The following is a 22167-nucleotide window of genomic DNA, read 5'->3' as shown; positions in this document are numbered from 1 at the left end:
CAGGGATGGTCTAGTCAGTACTTGTTCCTGCCATGAGGGCAGGAGACTGGACTCGAAGACCTCTCGAGGTCCCTTCCAGGCCTAGTATTCTATGATTCTAGTACCTGTTCAGTTCACTCCCTCTGGGACACCTGGCATTGGCCACTGTTGGCAGACAGGGTACTGGGCTGGATGGATCTCTGGTCTGACCCAGTATGGGCATTCTTATGTTCTTATTTTTCAGTAAATCAATTCCCTACATCTAGATTCAGGTAGTTAGCAGATGTCATCAGTTCAAATAGGAAATCCTGACAAGCAAAATAAACTCATTTCCGTTATGGTAGCAAAATGCGGGATGTTGACAAGCTGTAAGAAGTGTTCCTCAATAAGTGAAATGCCAATGACACACAAAATGATCTGGTTATCTTCAAGAGGTATTTGTTATTCTAGAAAAGCCTCATGTAATTTTAAACTCAACAGTAGACAGATTTGTAAAGTGTTTACATTAGTATTGCAAAAGCCTTGTGAGAGTTGTTTTCCACATGAGCAGGCCGGTGTTCTCCAGACCCTTATCCACTTGTAATTTATCCAGCTCTAAGAAACACACAGCCTTGAGATTAAAATTTTGCTCTGGCACCCAGCAAATAATCTTATTTGCCTACTATCCAATATACATTTAGAGAGTATATACCTATAATGATGAGAGAGAAGCAGACACAGAAATGACCCAATGTTGCCAGTGAGGGGAAAAAAAAGCTTGCTAACTTGCCATCTGCAACTTTTCAGTCTAAGTGAGAGATCTTGTGTAGCTCACCACCCACAACCACTGTACAAAAATCATTACTGTTATTTTACATATTATAGTAAAAGCAGCTGCCTTACCATGACCTGCTGGGGGAAAGTTGTTCTGACAGCATGCGCGCACTCACACACTATATAAAGTGTTTTTAACCCTTTTTATTGTACATACTATCATGCATAAATTTAGTCAGAATGAAAGAATAAATGTATGATACTCACCATTGTTGTGAAACCTTTGAATACAGAAAGCAGAGGATACTATGTACAGTAGAGTGCAGCACTGGCTAATCACTTAAACTATTAATACAGTAACTTAACACAATACAGCACTTTATTCACTTAAACACAAAAATTACACACTTCAACACTAATACAGTCTGTAAATTATTCACCCAACACTGGAGGGTTGGGTTGCTGAGCAAGCTACAGGCTTGTGGATGTGAGGGGGCAGAGAGGTTGGGAGTATGATGGGCTCAGGACACAGATTTGCGGTGTGTGGATGGTGCAGAAGTGTTGTGGCAGAAGACTGAGGATGTAGGGGTGCAGGAGTTTGGGGATGAGAAGCTCAGGACAGGGGGTCCACACCAGACAGCCCCTCCGCACACTTCCCCTGTAATCAGTTAACAAGTTTATCACCACATTTAAATAAGTTAACCAATTATATGGGATTTTACATCCCTATCTGGGCATATCAAAACAGGTGATTCCTTGTGTCTGGAACTGTCCCGGAATTTGGGACCATCCATGAACATATAAAGCTGCAGCAGCCATGGAAAGGTGCTTTTCACCTGGCCCCAAGCTGCTGCGGTGAGAGAGGGCTGGGACAGTCCTCTCTCCCTAGGGCAGACTGTATATCCCTAGCTGCACCCTAGAGCAAGCATTTAAACGAAGCATGTATGTTTTCATTTTAATTAAAAAAAAAAAAAAAACTTTTGAATTAAGGACCTGAGCAACACCAAGTAAATCTTGTAGTCACTTATAAAAGTTATGCAAGGACACCAGGTTAACAGGTGTCTAAGACTCAATGATTAGGTTTTGTTTCAGAGACACACTTCTCACAAGACTCAATGGATTTCCTAAGAATCTCTTGTAGGAGAAAATGTTAAGTACACTTGCATGTGTGTACCAGGAAGCACACTCCAAAAACTTTAAGAGTGCTTTGGGAAGTGGCACTAATGTTCAAGAGTTGTTATTGTTCATCCGTCGACTGACAGATAAGCCACATCCAAGGACTTCAGCAAAGCATAGGGTGACCATGTCCCATTTTGGCCAGGACAGTCCCTTCTTTAAAGCCCTGTCCCAGAGCCCCAACTGTTTTGGAAGAAGTAGGCATTTGCCCTGTTTCCTCTTGCCAACTGATGAAGTTAGCAAGAGGAAACAGGGCAATACCCACTTTTGTCAAAAAAGTGGGGTGCAGGGGAAGAGGACAAGCGAAGATGACAGCCATGTGGGGCAGGGGAAGAGCAGGGTTTGGCAAGAGGCTTGTGCCAATCCCATGAGGGAAGGGTGGGCTGTGACAAGCAGCTCATATGCTTTTTGGGAGCAGGGCGGGGAAGGAAGAGGATGGCTCAGGCTAGACCCACACAATTCTCCCATTTTCTCTTTCGGAAATATGGTCACCTTAGCAATGTAACATGACCATGAAAATCATATGCCAATACTTGAGCAGCAAGTTCATTTCATAAATGGAAGAGCCTTAGAATCCCACTGACAGAATTCCCTCCCTCCCCCTTTGGAAATTCTTGAAGGTCTTAATCTGGTTGTCTAAAGTAAGACTAGTTACAGAGTTGAACAGAACAGAGGTTTTGATAAGGTGACCTAAGGAAGCTCTCCATACACCTAATTGAATCAGACATGAGCATAATAGTCTTAGACCACATTTTACAGGCTGCACTTTCAGGAATGCCCTTTGCCGCCCCAAAGTATCAGAAGAAAACTCACTGAGATTCAGACCATCGCAAACCGTTTTTTAAAAACAACCCTTTCTATATGCACAGTTTGGACCATATATGTACAAGACTACCTTTGACTTCAACAGTAGCTACATATATTCACTCTGGGAAAAATGTAAGTCCTTTGAGTAGCTCCAATACTGAACTAGCATTCCTGGACAACAAAAGCATTTCTCCTCTGTTCCTTTAAGCTTCTGTATGCTTATACAGGATTTAATTCAATCCTTTCCACACAAACTGCATATCAACACCATATGATATGTCTTTGGAAGAATCTCTAACACACACCATAGACCAAATTGCCAGTCAGTAGCACATGAGTTGTATGGTTTTGTAATATGTTTGCTATGAAGGCAACCTGCTTAAACCAATAGCTATAGTGTTTAGCACTTCAAATCCTGAGAAAACAATGAGTTCTGAGATATTAACATGTATTGCCCAATTGAGATGCAAGAGTTTAACCAGTTAACTAATAATAAGCATCAGCTTATAAATTCCTGTTGACAGTAAAACTCCTGCAGGCTCCAAGCACCACAGGTTCCAGTAGCCCACGGTGCCAGAAATATGTAACCAATGGAATTTTAACTGATAACAAGGTTACTATTTTTTAAACATCCCCTATTTCCCAATACTAAGTCTGTTAATGGTTAACTAACAGAGCTATTATTTTAACCTGCATTACAATAACTTCCCAATAATATCATTTAGCTAAAATCACTCATCTTAGGAGCAGCACAATTTGTTAATTAGACGTTTAAACAAAACAATGTCTGGTTTACCTGTCCATAATTCAGATTACCAAGCATATCACAGAAATACTCAAGAAGTCTCTCAAATCTTGTCACAGTGAGGGATGCTCACAATATGTATACGCACAGCATCTATGATGCTTCCCTTACTCTCCCCAAACAAAGCCACACTACCCTAGAGAGTTATTAGTGAAAATGGGAGAGATCCAAAACTGCATCATGGATTTGGCTATTGATACTGATTTTACACACCTGACCTTCACTGATGGCAAGCACTGCAAAACCTTCTGATAGAAGAAATGGATAACTCTCAATATTGAAAAACTTGAAGCTGCTTCCTGAATACCAAGAAGTCGAATTGAATGTTTTGCAGTCTTTCCAGAAGTCATGCCGCAACAGACTAGCCTCGGCAGCTAACTACATTGAAAATTTCAGCCAAGTCTTGGTAGCAGCGTGCAAGACATGGAGTTTGAAAATTCTGAGACAAAGCAAGTAGTGATTCATGCCTTAGCCTAGTTACAGACTTACTGCATCTCTGAATGGAATGAGCAAGCTCTAGCAAGGCCTAGCATGAATATATCAAACTCAATACAGCAGACCTTGTGAAGACATGTTCTAACAGTTTGTAAGGGTTCTCCCAGACCTTGACTAATGCAGAAAGCTAGCACAAGACATCAGCAAGGCTAGAATACATTAGCCTAACAACAATGAATCACCGAGTGGATCAGAACATGCCCAATGCTACATGCTTATATGTTTCATCTAGGGTTGCCAGATGGTTTCAACAAAAATACTGGACACACTTGACATTACATCATAATCTACATGACATCTTATTTAGAAAATACCAGACATTTATATTTTCTCATTAGTTTCCAAAACAAAAAGCTCAAATACTGGACTATCCAGTTCAAAACCAGATGTCTGGCAACCCTAGTTTCATCCTTCTTCCTAAAAGTAACATCCATCAATGACCAGCATCCATTCCATCAATTAATTTGTTATCAGTTTCAGTGATAGAGACAGTGATTAAGCCCAGTACCATAATACAGCGTCTCTGTACATGTTCTGTACAAACTTGGAACCTACACCCCAAACAAAATGCCATCCCTAGCCTAAGTAATACCAGTCTACCACCAGGGGCTTAATTATGAAGGTGCTTTCTGTGTGGAAATATATATATCAGTGAAGATACGGGGAAACAAATTTTCAGTTTTTTAAAACCCATAATTTTGAAGTTGACAAAAATAAAAATGCTTAAAAACAATCAATATTATCAGTCATAATTATGAACAAAAAATACATTCTACTAAACTGAAATAAAGATCGTATTATCTGGTGGAGTTGATGTTATATCAGAGACTGAAAGACTCTCTCACGCCTGGTCTACATTAGGTCAGGAAGGTCAGCTTAAGGTATGCAACTCTAGTTACGTAGAATACATAGCTGGAGTGTCCACACAGCGGGAGGCTGACAGGAGCAAAGTCTCCGGGAGGCTGACAGGAGCAAAGTCTCCGGGAGGCTTCCCTTACTCCTCGGACTGGGAGGATGACAGGCCCTGGCTGGAGCTGCCCTCAGCATTCAACTTATGAATCTATACTTGACTTGCTAAATCAAACACCAGGACGACCCAGTGCAGGAGTGAAGAAGTGTCCTTAGGACAAAGACTTGAAAGTGAAGGTTCACACAACATTCAGATGACACCGATGTGATTGGTCTGCATATGAAGGGTTCAGGCTCAATTATTCTTAAGTCACTGGTACAACAGACAATTTTTAAAACTACTTACTAGCAAACTAGTCAACCAAATCCAGAGCAGTGTGGAAAAGGAGATAAATTTCTGGCAAAGAGCAGTTCCTCTGATTTTACTGGTGGAATTTACACATCAGCTAATGTTACAGGACAAACCTCAAATAAATACCCATACAGAGTAGGGATGTTAAAATGGTTCTTCATTTAAAACCATTCTAACTCTAGGCTCGCCGCTCAGCCAGCTACCCAACTCCGTTGCAGTTCACATGTCCTCCTTACAGTACCAGCCTAGTGTAGCTAGCCTCTGCCAGAAATCACTGGCAGAAGCCAGTTAACTATTAAGCATACTGATAAGACTCCTGCCTACTGGTTAATGGTTAACCGTTTTAACATTCCTAATAGGGTAGCTTCCAAGCAAAAGTGTAAGTGAAATAATTAAGAAAGTATCAGTCCAACAGCCAACTTCATGAGGCCAAGATAGCTCAGCAACTAAAGTAAAAACAGTGCTTACTGATGAGCTAAACTGTAAATTTCAGTATCAGATGGGTGGCCCAGATCGCTGAAAAATTCAGAGCAGCTACAACAAACACTAGAAGCTATGATCCTTAGGGTATTCACCCCTAGCATTAGAGAACTGGCTGATTAAGAAGTCATTTTAAGTGAATGAGGTCCACCAAAATAGATTTCACTTTTTCCACCAACAGAACTTCTCCTGCTGCTCCAGAGTCCAAGGAGAGGAGATTCTGGGTCTGAAAGCACCATTGCAAAAGATTTTCACCCATGGGCCACTGAAGCATATGGTGCCATGAGCACCAATCTGCAACTCTAGGGTAAAATGAGATCACAAGATTTAGTGGGGAAAGGGTTGGTATCGCTCATTATTCATGCCTGAAGCGGAAGTTTCTGCTCCCTTCCCCCCCAAGAAAACCCCACTATTTTATTGCTACTCGTTTTAAAGCAGCACTCAGAAACCCTGATCAAGGCCAGCAGCTCATTTGCTAGGCACAGGTAGAAATTATCCCTGTTCTGAAGGATTCACAAATCTATTCACCAAAGAACTGGCTGTACAGCAAAAAATGATATCTAAGATCACTCACAAATTTGGCCTGGGGGCACCGGAGGAGAAAGCACAGCAGTGAGTTACCCAAACTACATTTCAATGAAAGTAGTAAGGCACGGAAACCAAAACTACTCCATTGTAAAAAACGTTACAGAACCCTAAGTCACAGTGTCTGTGGGTGTAAGTTTCCTCCTATCAAGAGTGAAAGGATCTTAAAAATGGGAGGACCCACCAGTGCCAAACTGTGACCCCATCCTCCTATGTCAAGGTTAACTGGAGGGGAGGCCGAAGCAGCTCCCCCCACAATCATTCAGGAGTTTAACTGTCCCTGCTGTCTCAGCCCTTCTTTCCATTTGATGAGAAACAGCACAACCAAACCCTTACCTTATGATAAGAGGAAGCTGCCTACCAAATTTGGCGGTCCTAGCTCTTACTGTTTAGGAGGATTTCCCGAACAAACAGACTCATGGATGGACAAACAAGCTCTCAAATATACAGTAGATTACATAGACTGCAAATGTCTGTGAAGTGCCCTTACCCCCACAAAATGATTTTGCGGATACTTTAAATACTCAGCAACAGATATTTATAAACGTACACCCCCCTATGTATTTTGCTCATCAATATGCTAAAGCACACTCTTATAAGAGCAGCCATGACTATACTAGTAACACAACCACGGTCTTAATGATCTATGGAGCTGGGCCAGGTCCACACTAGGGATGTAAGTGACTAGTTGACTATCAGGTAAGCATAAGCTTATCTGACAGTCGACTAGTGATGCAACTAGTCACTTCCCCCCCTTTGCTGCCTCTATCAGAGAGAGGCAGCAAGAGGGAGGAGCAGAAGCCTGTGCTGGGGGAAGCTGGCTTAAAAGCCAGTTCCCCCCCCCAGCACTGTCTCCACAGGGGGCAGAGGAGGTAGAGCCACAGTGAGACACAGCACAAGCAGGGACTGAAGCAGTCTCCGCTGGTGCTGGTTCTGCTGCGATTCTGCTTTTGAAATATACAAGAGCTCCGCAGGGCGTGCTGGGCCAGTGGAGGGCCCCGCATGGCTTCCTTTTGAAATGTACAAGAGCCTCACTAGGGCTCTTGTACATTTCAAAGGCTTAGGTGCTGCAGGGAGTGCAGGGCCAGCCTGCCGCAGGCCCCACCCTCCCTGCAGAGCTTCTACTTTTGAACTGTAGCAAGAGCCTACTGACTATCCGATTAGTTAATTAATCTAAGTTTAACAACTCTAGTCCACACCACACCTTGAACCTGGTAGCCACAACAGCATCTCTCTCATCTATGTGAACATGTTATTTCAAAGCAGCATTGAGTCAGACTAGTGCCAAGCACCAGCCAGCAAGTACTCTAGCAGTCTTCTAAAACTGATCTCAGTTTTAAGGATCTCATTTTCATGTGTTTGCCATCTCTTATCAAAGGATTCCTCAATCCTTTGGGGATTGCTGCAATACAAAAAAAGCACGTGGTTATTTTAAGCATGATGTGTAATCTTGTTAGATGAACAAGAAACAAATGCATAATAAAAGAGCCATATGACAAACATTCTGTGGTTGCCATTTAAGAGCTCTTTCAGAACAGTTACTCTCAATAGTTGTATATAGGGCATTCTACATTCTACAAATTCAACATCAAGTCTAGCAGTTGTATGTATCAATTCTCAAGTACTGCTAATCAAACAAATCACTGAAAGATGCACATGCACACCCCCCCCCCCCCCCAAGTAAGACAGCCAAAACATTAAGTAATGCAAGCTGAATGCTTTCAGGTTTCAGAATACTGTAATACACCTTCAGAAGAAACTGCTGGCAGAGACTGAGGACAACAAAACTGTTATTGGAGGATCAACTGGAGATAACACAATAGGGAGGAGTAAGGGGTGCATGAACTAATCACCTCAAGGTAAGGTTAGAGATATCAGGCTGCCTGGCAGTTTCAAAGTCTTTTTATTTTCCAGAACAGCATCCTAAGATTTCCCTTCTTTTCCATACCAGTCCCAACTCAAACTTTTCCTCTGCTCTCACGGTATGGTAAAATCTTATTTCAGAAGAATTCATAAGGATGCTATGTCTAGAGTAAAGGAAACAGTACCTCAAACAGTAAAAGAGGTTTTAGTACTTATTTACATATGCATCCATGGTTACTTTGCTTTCACTTACTTGTGAAAAGTGCAAAGTATGCAGCCAAGCACCTTTCACCAGGTATGCTGTTTTCTTCACTATTTATTTTGATCAGTTGCTACTGATACACAAAATCAAATTGGGGAGTATATATTTCTACTATCCTCTTTTTTTTTTTTTTTTTAAATAAGAGATGCCTATTCTCATTTCCATTTACTCACTGCGACAGCAATTCAGAGCAGTCTTCTACTCCACAATTCAATCAGATCACATTCCAAAACATGTAGAACCTGCCCATTTCTCTTTTCCATCTTTGCAAATACCGTCAACACTACTGGTACCACAGCACTCACAATTCCTGAGTATGGCAGAGTTTCACCTAGGTACCAATTTTTAATCACTTGTAAGGCATCTTCTCTTTTTAGATTCCATGTATATTTCACATTTTATTAATCACTGTTCAGTGTCTGAAGTGCAGTAGATGCAGGGTTTGTTTAGTTTTTTTAAGGTAGACGTTAAGTAGGAAATATCCTAATTGATCTCTATCAGATGAACAGTTTGCCCCATCACCACTGCCAAAAGGTGACCACTTTTCAATTAGAGATATGTCAACTCAACACAACCCTTACTCAGTTGTCTAGTGGGTTTTATTTTGCCATCTCTTTGCATATAAAACAGGGGTAAGGAACTTTTTTTTGGGTCAGGGGCCGCAGACCCACATAAAAAAAATAAAATCTTGCCAGGGGCCACACACAACCAAGAAGCAGGTTAAGAAAAATAAAATAAAAAAAAAAACCCTGTGTCCCTGAACTGAGAAGGAGAAAGATATTCCCCCACATTCCCCTCATACACCACAGCCTATGGAGCCCCAGCTTAGTAGATCTTGTTCACTCCAGTCCCATAGGGGAGTAGTGTGGGGACTGGAGCACCAGCAAAGGATCACCATGCTGGAGGGGGACGGGGGACAGGGAGGGAAGAGACCCTGAGCCTCGGGAGCCAGATTGAGGCAAGCGGAGAGTCACATCAGGCCCTCAGGCCTGAAGTTCCCCACCCTTGACATAGAAGAGTAGAACCCACTAGCATCTGAAAACCCACAGTCAGAACTCCTGGGAGATTCCATTATATAACTACTCAAGATGAAGCATGATGGCTAGCGAAGTCAAAAAGAGGAACAGTCAGAGTTTTGTAAAAGCAGCAGCTTTCACACCGAAGTAGGCTAATGATCTGTTTGAGTTTGTATTGCAGAACTATGATGGGGCTTTCACAAGAAGCCTCTCTTTAGCAACATTTTCTCCTGGTCATAAAACCACAATAGAATTTTTTTTTTTTTTTTACACGCATATATCCATGACCAACTTTACCTCTCATCTCTTCCATTCATGTGCAGGTTCCCTCTCCCCACCCCAATCTATATGTGGGGAAAAAAAATGTAGGTGTACTGAGGTAAGTATGAATGTGCACCATCAGGAGAAATACAAAACCTAGCTGTGCGTGCTTTCCTTACCAGCTGGACAGCACTGGAATTTCTCCTGAGTGGCTAGACAAGCGCTAAGCTAACAGGGAACATAGTCCGCCATAGTTGGGGTCGGGAAGGAATTTTCCTCCAGGGTAGATTGGCAGAGGCCCTGGAGGTTTTTTTGCCTTCCTCTGTAGCATGGGTCACTAGCGGGAGGATTCTCTGCATTTTGGGGGTCTTTGAACCATCGTTTCAAGGACTTCAAAATCTGAGATATAGGTGAGAGGATTATTCTAGCAGTGGGTGGGTGAGATTCTGTGGCCTGCATTGTGCAGGGAGTCAGACTAGATGATCAAAATGATCCCTTCTGACCTTAAAGTCTATGAGTCCGTGACCATGTTTTATTGTTAAATCTGAGAAATACAAACAGTGATACCATAAATAAAGGGGTTCTCTTTTTAACCATAACTAGCATAATCTCCTAGCTTCCATCCTCTCGAGCTAATTTTGCTTATATTGCTATCAAATAAATTAGATGTTTTGGTGCTCAACCCACACAGGGAGGAGATATCCTTTCACTGTGATCAATCATTTTGTCCATTACAGATTAACGGTCATCCTTCTAATCACCAGATAGTTTAAAGTTGGTTTAAAAAGTCTTTCAAATACAACATATAAGCTAGGACTCAGCCCCACAACTATCTAACCATTATTTTAATCTCCTTCCCCCTCCCCCCCCCCCCCAAATAAAACCAGCATGGCTGCAAATCAACTTAACACATGCATTTTATGTAGTTACAGAAAGAGATGAAGGCAACCTATCTTTTGGATAGCTTGCTTCCCAGTGGCTAATTTGGGGCCAGATATTTCATTTTCTATGTTATTTTATAAACATTACCTGACATGATAGTGTTCTTGAAAACAAGCTAGATAGTGTCTTAAAATAATAAAAAAAAATTACACACCTGTTGGATATTGTCACTTTCTGAACTTAGACTTTATGTAATGCTACACTTTTATCTCAGCCCTAACATTATTATTTAATTCCTGATTCATGTGCTCTTTGCATCTTAAATGCTGTAACATTCTGTAAATTCAGCAACACAATATTTAAATGACAATACAAAGTTATGGTTGGCGTTGTTGTTTTCTTTAATATCACACAGTCCTTTTTAAGTCAGATTTTTAAGAGGAGCTTTCTTGGGGAGGAAAAAAAAAAAGTCAGTAAGAGCTGTGCTCCCTGATTCTTAAGGCACTCTTGAAAGTCTTGTCCTCCATTACAATTAGGTTCTACTAAATGGTAATTTGGGCACTAAATTTTCCCCCCGTTTTAGATATTGTAACCAAGAGAAAGCAGCCCCAAAATTTCAAATTACACACATTTATATATGCATTAGACAACTATGCTAGAAGCACTTATATACGCAAAAATAACTTGATGCATGCAAATAGTTCCATTTAACACTATTGACTATTCACATGCTGAGGTAGTATGTAGAGGCCATGACCCTGGGATGCATGCAAAAGATGCTCATGTCTTAAAGTTAAGACATTCTTACATCTACCATTGCAGGATGTTACACAGCCACTGAACAAACTGCAGTTCTGGACACATCATTTAGGCTAGCTCTAACCACAGTAGCCTGCCCACTGACTAGTTGACAGGCTGCTCAGGTATTCTTTGCAACCTTGATACCTAAAGGCCAAGTGAACTCCTATTCAAAACCAGGTAATCATGCCAGGGCTCACACTGGAATAATAGTGGTTCTTTCAGATTTTACATTTTTTTCCCAGCAGTTTAAAGGGGTACAGTTTATGCCCTAAACAGAGGGTTTTTTTTTTTAAAAAGAAAGTTATGACACCCAACAAGGGAATGTTTACATTATTTAAGACAAAAATACAATTGAAGACAGTTTTATTTGTATTTAAACATTTCTCCTGCAATGTTTGCTTACCACATGGTTTAAGTATTGTGCCACTACACAAGTAATCAAAGCTGGCTAAAACCAGAAGTGAAACTGATTGGTTTGTTTCCTATTTCCAGGGAAACTAAACACAAAAAACCACAAAAGACAGAACGTAAACAAAAAGCATCAGCAGTAAGAACTAGGTGAAATTTTTAGAGTTGTCTTTTCAGTCTCAGGTGTTCTATACAGAACACTATTTTTATTTTGGGCATGATAGATTAAGTCTCACAATAACACTGATTTTTATATAAGGACATTGAATATTTTGTACACATAGCCGATTGAGCAAAAAGCTAATAAAGAAAAACTTACATGTACACTTCAAAAATAATATCTGAGTGTAAAGTTTTAAAGAGGCATTCATTGCAGTAGTTCTTTAGCACAAAGACATTCCTTGGAATCTACCATTCTACAGATCATAAAGATGTTTGTATAATGGCTGTTTACAATTACTCATCGGTAGAAAAAAAAAATGTAATTACTTCCAAGAGCTCTTACTGAAGCAAGTTGCACTGCACATAAAATCTTCTAATTTTACAGCGAATTGCAAAATTGCCACCACTCAGCACCCCATACCTCTTAGCAAGAGCCTCACCTTTAATTTGCCCGCAGATCTCAACTTTTATATCTAAGCCCCCTTGTCCCACAGAGCTTCTCATCCCTCCCACGTGCTTTACTGCACCTCAGCAGGCTCAGCCCTTTGCCCCTTTCTGTACATCTCTCCCTCCCCCTCCTCCCCCACTTTTTACCTCGTAGGTGCTGCTCCTGCAGGCCTTACCCCCAACCCCATAAACTACATACTCTGCCCTAAGCTCAGCCCTATGCTCCCCCCAACACACGGTCTCCCCCCCCCACACACACACACCTTTCCCAAATACACTGACCTCAGCTACTGTCATTACACACACCCTGCCCGCAAGCCACCCCACTGCTCCCCCCTCCCCCACAGAAAATCCACCTTTGGCACCATACAGACCCCAGGCTCTGCCCTCCCCTCTCAGGTAGTCTCCCCCTCATCCTGCTCAGCCCCCTCCCCCTAGGCAGTCTCCCCCTGAACCCCTCCCCCTAGGTAGCCTCCCCCCTCCTGCTCAGCCCCCTCCCCCTAGGCAGTCTCCCCCCCCGCTCAGCCCCCTCCCCCTAGGCAGTCTCCCCCCCGAACCCCTCCCCCTAGGTAGCCTCCCCCCTCCTGCTCAGCCCCCTCCCCCTAGGCAGTCTCCCCCCCCCCCGCTCAGCCCCCTCCCCCTAGGTAGTCTCCCCCTGAACCCCTCCCCCCAGGTAGCCTCCCCCCTCCTGCTCAGCCCCCTCCCCCTAGGCAGCCTCCCCCCTCCCCCCCGAACCCCTCCCCCTAGGTAGTTCCCCCCCCCCCCCGCTCCCTGCCCATGGAGTTTCCAGCCCCCCACTAGCTCGGCTCCCCCGCCAGGGGCGGCTCCCCGCTTACCGGCCTGCAGCAGGCTGCCGCTGGGGGCGCTGTCCCCAGCGCCGGGAGTCGGGGGGGCGGCCGGCGGCTCCCCGGGCCCCGGGGGGGCGGCCGCGACGGAGAAGGGCTGCCCCTGGGAGTACTTGATGTCGCGGAAGAACTTCTTGGTCTCCCGCAGGTTGTGCTGCAGCCGCGCCAGGTGCCGGTTGTAGTGGCCGAAGCCGCGACACAGCTCGCGGATCACTCCGCCCCCGCTGCCCTGGCCCCTAGTCGAGGGGGCTCCCTCGCCGTCCATGTCGTCCGGGTCCGCTCCGTTCCCCACTTCCCACCCCGGCGGAGACTCCGCCGCTGCCAGGCTGCAGCCTCGGCCTCCTGCTCCGGGAGGGAACAGCGCCCCGCGGCCGGGCCCCGCCGCCTTCTCCACTGGCAGCGCCGCGCCGAGCCGCACTGCGCACGGAGCGGAACCTTTATCCGGGCGCCGCGGAGGGAAGGGGGAGGCGGCTGGGGGGAGGACCCCGCGCCGCGGGGCACCATGGGGATGGTAGTTCTCGGCCGAGGGCGGCGGCGCCTGTGCCGCGGGGCATTGTGGGAATGGTAGTCCTCTAGAGGGGACGCGTTTCCCTCTGCGGCGGCTGTTGCCGGAGTGCACCATGGGATGTGTAGTCCTTTGCAACAGGATGCCTCAACAGCTGCTGCAGAGCTGCTTCTCCCTCACCAAGCCTCTTGGGGATGGGTGTTCCTCATGGTGCAGGACCGGCCTCTTGGTGTGGCAGAAACCCCTATGGGGGCACATCCCCTTCCTATGGGCAGAGGGGGCAGATCCCCTGTTTTGATGGGGAGAAACCCCTTTGTTAGGTTCATATCCCCTTTCTATGGGGAGAGACCCCTTACTGAGGTCAGGTCATCTTTCTAGGGGGAGAGACCCCAGTGGAGGGGCAGAGCCCCTTTCTATGAGGACCTTTATAACCCCTAATTATTGGGGCAGGGGGTAGAAGGTTACTTTCCCTAGAGGCAATTTATCCTATAGCTGTCTAGTACAGGATTTCTTCCTCTGGAGGAGCTAGAATTGCGAAGTGTCAAAGATGGGATACTGGATTAGACGGACTGCCAGTCTGAGCCAAATTCTTATGGTCTGCTGGAGCTCCCAAGTGGGGAAATGGGATGGAAAGTCTTTGCGAGGACACCAGGGCAAAGATGAGGAGCTGCTTACCTACGGAACTGATTATGGAAATTTTAGTGCACTAGCAGAGTTCAAAGAGCCTTGAATTTAAGGATGAGAAAAAAAAATACTTTTCTATTCTACTCTATATAGGTTCTTAAAGAGTGCTTATTACCATAGCATCTGAGTGCATCTTCCAGTAGGGCTTTAAGTGACATGACTAACAGTTGTTGCACATGTTTCTCTCATCTTATTCCCAGAGGGCAAATTACATGTTCAGGGTGGTGCAGGTTTTTTGTTTGTTTTGTTTTGTTAGGGCTTGTGTTGTTCTTGCTTTATGAACATGTTGCCACCTAAAATGCTTAATAATATTTTGCCCTCCTCTAACACCTTTCATCAAACTCCTTTACAAACACTATTTAATCGAAGTCCCCGCTGATTCTCAGTGAGCAGAACCTTGTCATTGTGTAGAACCCCATGGACACTATGGGATCTGCCCATAATTTGTTTTTGTGGATCAGGGACTAAATACCACAACAATTTCTATCAAGCAGGTAAACGGTAGTATCCCCGTTCTGTTCTCAAGAAAAGCTGAGGCACACAATAGTTGTTTAACTTTAAGCACATGCTTAGGTCCCATTGTCTTACTCTAAGCATGTGCTTTGCTGAATACAGACAGACTAAATCACATGTGTAAATATTTTGCTGATTTGGGACCAGAGAGATTATGAGCAGCAGGGTGTGATGCAGTATTGGAATTCCTGTGTATCTGCCAAAGACCCACTCAGTCAGTTGTCAGAAGGTGGTAATCGAACTGACATGATCTGAAGGCCTGACACATCACGACCTACTAGAAATATTTTGCCATCCCTTCCCAAATGTTTTCAGTACCAATGGAATTTTTCAGCACTGGTTTAGGACATATGTTAAGAAAAAAAATTATTTGGATTTCAGGTAATAATGATAAAATTAATTACTTAAGAACTCAGTCATCATTTTTGTTTTTAATTCTCACTCAGATTGCCTCAGTTTGACCGACCGAGGTCTTGCAGTTCATCTCTGAGTTAATATTAGCACAGGTCTGAAAAGGGAATCACAGTAGCTTCTGTCATTCTGCCTGGCTTCTAGCCAGATCTGTCATTCATTTACTCGCTTTCAAAATACCAAATTCAGATCTGTCATTCATTTACTTGCTTTCAAAATACCAAATTCACCCAAATGTAGCACAAATTATATATAAGAAAAAGAACAACATGACAATAAAGCTAGTTTAATCATGATGGCCCTTTAAAAAATTAGAATTAAAATTATGTTTAGCCAGAGCCAACTACACTTATTTATGTCACAGATCTAGAAAGATGTAAAGCAATTTCCATAGAATCCCTACCTCTTAAAGAACAATTTGTTTCTTTTACAATATTTCATTGCTGTCTTGACATATTAGTAATACCCATGTCATTCATTTTCCATTTGCGTTTTGTGTTTTAGCAAATAGCATTCTGTTTTTTAATATTTCTCCCGGTTACAGTTAACATTATAGTTCAAGAATCTGATCCTATATTTCTGTAAAACCAGCTCCCTTGGGGCTCTGGCTCTGTTTGCTCCTTTTTCTTCCATGTGTTTAGAGTCTTCTTAATAATTTGTTAATATATTAATGAACAAACTGGTTTTACTCTCTTATATTTGTGAGTTCTTAAGTATTCAGACAAATGAAAATGTTTGCAACTTTCAGAAATTTCACAGATGTTAGCGCAAATGATTATCAGAAAATGTCTTCCGTGTTTATCGTTCTCTAGTTTAAAAAGTTCACTCAATCAAGCAGGAGAACAGTACCAATGTGACTTAGATAATTGATTACACGAATCATCAAGAATGAATAGCTGCAGTGAATCGTTGGCAGACATCCGAACTCTTCGGCTACGTCTACATTGCAGGCTTCGTGTGCAAGAACTGTTTTGCACAAGAGTTCTTGAGCAAAAGGTCTTACGCTAGAGTGCATCCACACTGCCATGTGCTTTTGCACAAGAGATGTGCTTTTGCGCAAGAGCGTCCATAGCAGGTTGAGAGTTGGCAGCATCGATGACAGAGGTTGCAGATGGGAGTCACTAATGAGAGTTGGCAGCATTTTGTGTTATTTTCCTTCTCCTCTCTAAGGGTACATCTACACAGCAGGGCTAAAGTCAAATTAAGCTATATAACTTCAGCTACGTCAATTGCGTAGCTGAAGTCAAAATAGATTAATTCGGCATTTGGTGCTGTCTAAACAGCAGGATGTCAAAGGAAGAACACTCTTCCTCCGACTTCCCATGCTCTTCCTGAAATGAGCGTTACCATGAGTCAGAGGAAGAAGTCCTCCAGCTCAACGTTATTTCGAAATAAAGGCTTGTAGTGTAGATGTGCACTATGTTATTTCAGCATAACGTTAGTTATTCCAAAATAATGCTGCTGTGTAGACATAGCCTAAATGATAGTCCAACGGCTGGACTTTGCAAATGATGGGGAATAGGTTCTGAAGTGGAAATCAATTCTACTTCCTCCAAAACAAAAACCAAAACAACTGCTTCCCCAGTCCTTCTTATCACCCTATTTTCAATGTGCAAACAAACTCCATGCTTTTCAGACCAAAATTCTGTTTTCATTAGACTCCTTAAAGGATCTTTTTCTGTAGGAAAAACAAAATGTACCAAGGCTATTTCATACCCCCAGACACGTGTCCTGTGAAAGAGCATATCATTGTTCTAAGGACACCATATAACGGCATCTTCAAAAACACCACTGTATTTGCCTTGGAGACATCCACCAAGGCTGTTCTCAATACTTAGGGCCAAATTCTGTTCTCAGTTGCAACTAGAGTAACTCAAAGATGTATCTCCAGATTTACACTTACGTAACTGAGAGCCGGATGACCCATTTCCCATCTGAAAAAAACCCTCCTTTATGCCTTTTCCACATTTTCTTGATCTCCTTCCATGCCCTATGGCCCTTATGATCTCTGCTGAGCTGAAATAAGTGATTTATACACAAATTTTCCATAGCATGACATTCAATTTTTATGTGTGAGAATGTGGTTCCCTTTTGATATATCATTTCCTGCTTGATAAAATGCTATTTACATCCGCCCTCCTCCCTCCTCTTAACCTTTCAGTCATAAGATCAACTTAAGATACACTTTTCAACTGCCACCATCCCTTCCCTCTCCCTGGTTCCTTTTCTTTCCCAGCATATGGAGCTGAATAGTTGGCAAGGTCCACGAGCAGCATTTTGGAAGGTTGTCTCCCAGAAAGACCTCCATTGGTGGACCTGCTAAATGGGCTTATGGTTGAATAGAAAGATTAATTTGCTGTACTAGGTTGGTGCTGTACTAAGGTCATGCCTAAGACAGAGAGCGAGAGACTGATCAAACTAAGGGTACATCTATACTGCGTCACTATTTCAGAATACTGGAAGTATCCTGAAATAGCAACACCCCATCTTTAAAAGCACCTGCTATTTCCCAAAATAGCAGGCACGCTATTCCAGCGCCCCTGTAACTCTCATTCCATGAGGGTTAAGGGATTTGTCAGAATAGTGCCTTATTTTGAAATTTGGTGCTATCTACACAGCGCCAAATTTCAAAATAAGCTCTTTCAACCAAGACTCGGAATAAGCTATGCAATTTGCATAGCCCAAATTGCGTAGCTTATTCTGACCAAAGGGTGCTGTTTAGACATACCCTAACTTGTAGATTTTTTTCTGAGGAAAGAATGGTGGGAAATATCTTGCAGGTAATTATTGACTTTTCTTTTGAAATCAAATGCATTTTGCTGCATTGTGGTTGAGAGAAATAAAGGCAGCAGATTCTATCTGCACATCACCCTGATATATAGAAGGCAGCATTTCAATCACATCTATCTATTCCATGCTCATCCCTGGTATCTGAGCTGCTGAAGCCCCAACACCCCTAGCAAATGCCTAGCAGTTGTTTGAGTGCGGTGATTCCTTTCTTAGACTGCAGAAATTGACAGCCTTATCTCCATGGCTCCACCAAGCAAGAATCCCACTGCAACTCCACACACCAAAGACAAATACCATACATCAGGTATTTGTGATCAGATACATGTCAATCTGTATGTTTGATTTGATCTGCGATCTCTCACACACAACGAAGAGTGCTTGATGCCTCTCAGCAGATGAGAGTAGAGAAAAAATATTAAGCCCCCATTGTAAAGGGCATGTCTTGATTCTTCTTGATTTATGACGTGCTGGACAGAGCTAATTGGCATACATCCCACAGATGTTGTTTCCAATCAAATGTAAAATGTGTTTAATGAATAGCAACTTTCGCTTCTCACAATCCCATGTTTATTTTTAAAAGATAGACCTAGATGCTAGGATTTTGATTAAAACAATAGAACGTTGTTTGGAGATGAACATTGTTTATGGAGGCTGGATAGTTCTCCCCCAGTACAGAGTGATGGCATGAGGTCTGTCTCCCACCTGCGTGCCATTTAAGTCATATTTTGAGGGTTCAGGTGGCACTTAAGCAGTATATATGCTTTTTGCTGGCCTTCTGCACAGGGAACTTCACCAATATATTGTCTTTTCAGTGTTTAATCTGGATTATGCAGCCATAGGACAAGAAGCAATGGTCTTAAATTGCAGCAAGGGAGGTTTAGGTTGGACATTAGGAAAAATTTCCCAATTGTCAGGGTGGTTAAACACTGGAATAAATTGCATAGGGAGACTGTGCAATCTCCATCACTAGCAATATTTAAGAGCAGGCTAGATAAACATCTATCAGGGATGATCTAGATCAGGGCTACTCAATACGCATGTAGCCCATGGCCCGTTTGTGTGCAGCCCATGGTGTGGTTTGGGTTTACGCGTGTTATGCTTAAATGAAGCACACAAGATCTTTTATGGGGGAAAAGGCAGTGCACTGCATTTATTGAGAATGCAACAGTTGCATATGCTTTTCAATCATTCACACACAAACACCATACACACACACAGTCCTGCCAGACAATGTTATAGTTACCAGTCCAGAGTCTGGATCAATCTAGTGGCCAGCCAGACTGATCACAGAGGGGGAGCTGGACTCTGTCTGTCAATCGATCCAATGCTCCTGGAGTTAGTGGCAAGACGAACCCAAAGTTCCATAGCAAAGCACCCTGCTTTTATAATCCTCTTTACCTGTTGAAGTCTATGGATTTCACTGTGTCAGTCTGTGACCAGCTACTGTTATCTTGTCGATGTTAATCATTCCCAAAACATCTCCAAAAGGCTCATCCTGTCCTGGATGTTAATCAGTTGTTTTTAGGGATGTCTTTACGTTTAGAGTCGTCAATCTGCCAATCTGATCAATTCTTGACCATGGGTACGCACTGATGGTTTCTCTGATGCCAATATGTCTCTTCGCAGTCTGTCTTTTACAGTTTGTCTTCACCCCACATTCTCCCCCTTCTCTCTTGACCATCTGGCTCTAACAATGTCCTTCACACCATATCTCATTCATACAATCAGTCTTTCACAGAGTACAAACAGCAAAGTTTTATATTGAACAAAAGCAAACAGCATTGTAAATTGCCTTACTAAATTTTGTACTTAAAATAATTCACACTGAAGGATCGGGCCTTCAACACTCCTCTAATCTCATTGACATAGACACAATATGAGATCTTGTCTCTCTACTTACTAAACTTTAAAATATATATATATCTTACTAAAGGGCTTAGTTTAATAAAATATTAAATGTGATACTATGTTACCTTACATTGCTACATTATTAATCCTAAAATACAAATATAAAACGAATAAAACTTTCAGTTCCAACATACGGAGCTCAACATGCAGCCCACAGGTGGGATCCTTTGAACATGGCCTTCACAGGGAACACGCTTCACAACGGCGAGGCATCTCCCATGTGGGGTGAGCACTGAAAGACGCAAGCGGACGGGCTGGCTGGAACAGATGGGTGCAGGGTGTCGGCATTTCTAGCCCCCAGGGAGGAGGTGCTGGGAGCACCAGGGCATTGTGGGAAGTGTTGGCTGCTTAGCCTTGTGGCCAGAGCCTGAGAGGTGCTGACTGACTCACACTGGCCACGTTTGGGTCCGGCGCCACAGCTTAAGGCTTAATCTCTGTATTCATTCCCGTCAGTGGGAAAGAAGCAATTTGCATTTATATTTGCCTGTATATGCAACCATACTTAAGTTGCAGCCCTTGGCATGTGCTGTGAGTATCATTGTGGCCTCGGGGGCTTCCAAAATTGAGTAGCCCTGATCTAGATGGTGCTTGGTCCTGCTGTGTGGGGAGGGGACTGGACTTGAAGATCTCTCAAGGTCCCTTCTATGGTTTTATGATAGGGCCTGATTGAGAGAGGTGGAATGAGGGACCATGGAGGCTGCAAGTCATCAGCACCTCTCAAGATCAGAGATATAGTGTGATTGTGTTGTGTTGTTTAGTGGTTACAGCAGGGAATAAAGGTTTGTGGGTTCTGGTCTTGGTGGTGGTATGACATCACTGCCCACAAATCACTCCCCTGCTCTGTACCTTAGTTAAGTTACCTGTAAAATGGACATAAGTTAAAGAATATGTGGCCCACAGATGGTGGGAAGCCCATCTGGTTAGTGTTTGTGAACTTATTCCAGATCTTCAAATGAAGGGTGCTGTCAGGGAACAACATACTATATTTTTGCTTCAATTGATCCCTTAAAATTAAAGAGTACTATCCTGTGTTTGTGACTTTGTCAACCAAAGCTTAGTCCCACTCTTGAGAGATTAGCCTGGGCACCTACAAATCTATTCTTTACCCACATTGATAAAAGGATACCTTTATCCATTAAGGTTTTGTGCTTGACAAAGAACAACACAGGCATGCTAAACTCTTAGCCCTCATACAGATGAACTAATATGCTTATGGAGCTATATCAGGACAGAGTAAAAATAACTCTTTGCAGAAATAGTCCGAGCAATAAGACCACCTACTGGATCACATCTGCTCTGTACTGAAATAACATGCATCAGTCAGAAACGGAAGATAAGAAAAATGCTGCAGACAAGATGAGAAGCTTTCATACCCAAAACAATCCATTTTCACCTGAGCCTTTCCTTCTTGATGAAACAGGACAGGTGTGAGCTACCAAAATCATTTTGTTTCATTAGAGTAAATAGAATTACCTGTAAGGATTAAAATAAAATGTCATTATAGGGCCATGCTCTGAAGCTTTTAATTATTTTTTTAGCCATTTAAGTCATTTTTAGACATTGTACAGGAGTTTTGATTGAATAAAGACTGAGCAACATATGATTTAGAACTTCAGGATTTGGACCGTTGATTGTAACATCTTCATTTATACATTGATATATTAAATCAATACTACTACTGAATATTATCATTGCTAATACCAAATAGCTCCTTTCATCTAAAGATCTATAAATAATTTACAAACACTAAGCCTTCTCCTGCTTTAGCTTTGAAATGCAAAAAACCTGATGCCGACCTTTACTGAAAGAGGCAAGCCCACCCCAACCGCAAGACAACTCTGCAACTCCTCCTCTTCCCTCCAGCTTCCACAGCCACTTATGGTAACTAGAGAGATCACACATGGGCTGTGTCTAGACTGGCAAGTTTTTCCGCAAAATCAGCTGCTTTTGCGCAAAAACTTGCCAGCTCTCTACACTGGCCACTTGAATTTGTGCAAGAGCACTGACGTTCTAATGTAAGAATTCAGTGCTTCTTGCACAAATACTTTGACGCTCCCACTCAGGGATA

General features: G+C 42.9%; 1 protein-coding gene across 1 annotated transcript in view; it reads right to left on the bottom strand.

Moving 5' to 3' along the window:
* Positions 1 to 13738, bottom strand: part of DSTYK (dual serine/threonine and tyrosine protein kinase) — a 70832-nt gene extending 57094 nt beyond the window's left edge. Inside the window, exon 1 of the mRNA XM_075910508.2 lies at positions 13280 to 13738. Coding sequence (XP_075766623.2) covers positions 13280 to 13553 — 274 coding nt within the window. The 5' untranslated portion in view covers positions 13554 to 13738. The remainder of the gene's footprint in view (positions 1 to 13279) is intronic.
* Between the last annotated feature and the right edge of the window lie 8429 nt (positions 13739 to 22167).

Source organism: Pelodiscus sinensis, chromosome 27 (assembly GCF_052426305.1).
Source record: "Pelodiscus sinensis isolate ZL-2025 chromosome 27, ASM5242630v1, whole genome shotgun sequence".
Taxonomy (NCBI): Eukaryota; Metazoa; Chordata; order Testudines; family Trionychidae; genus Pelodiscus; species Pelodiscus sinensis.
The sequence above is the reverse complement of the archived record's forward strand: the minus strand, read 5'-3'. Positions and strand labels throughout refer to the sequence as shown.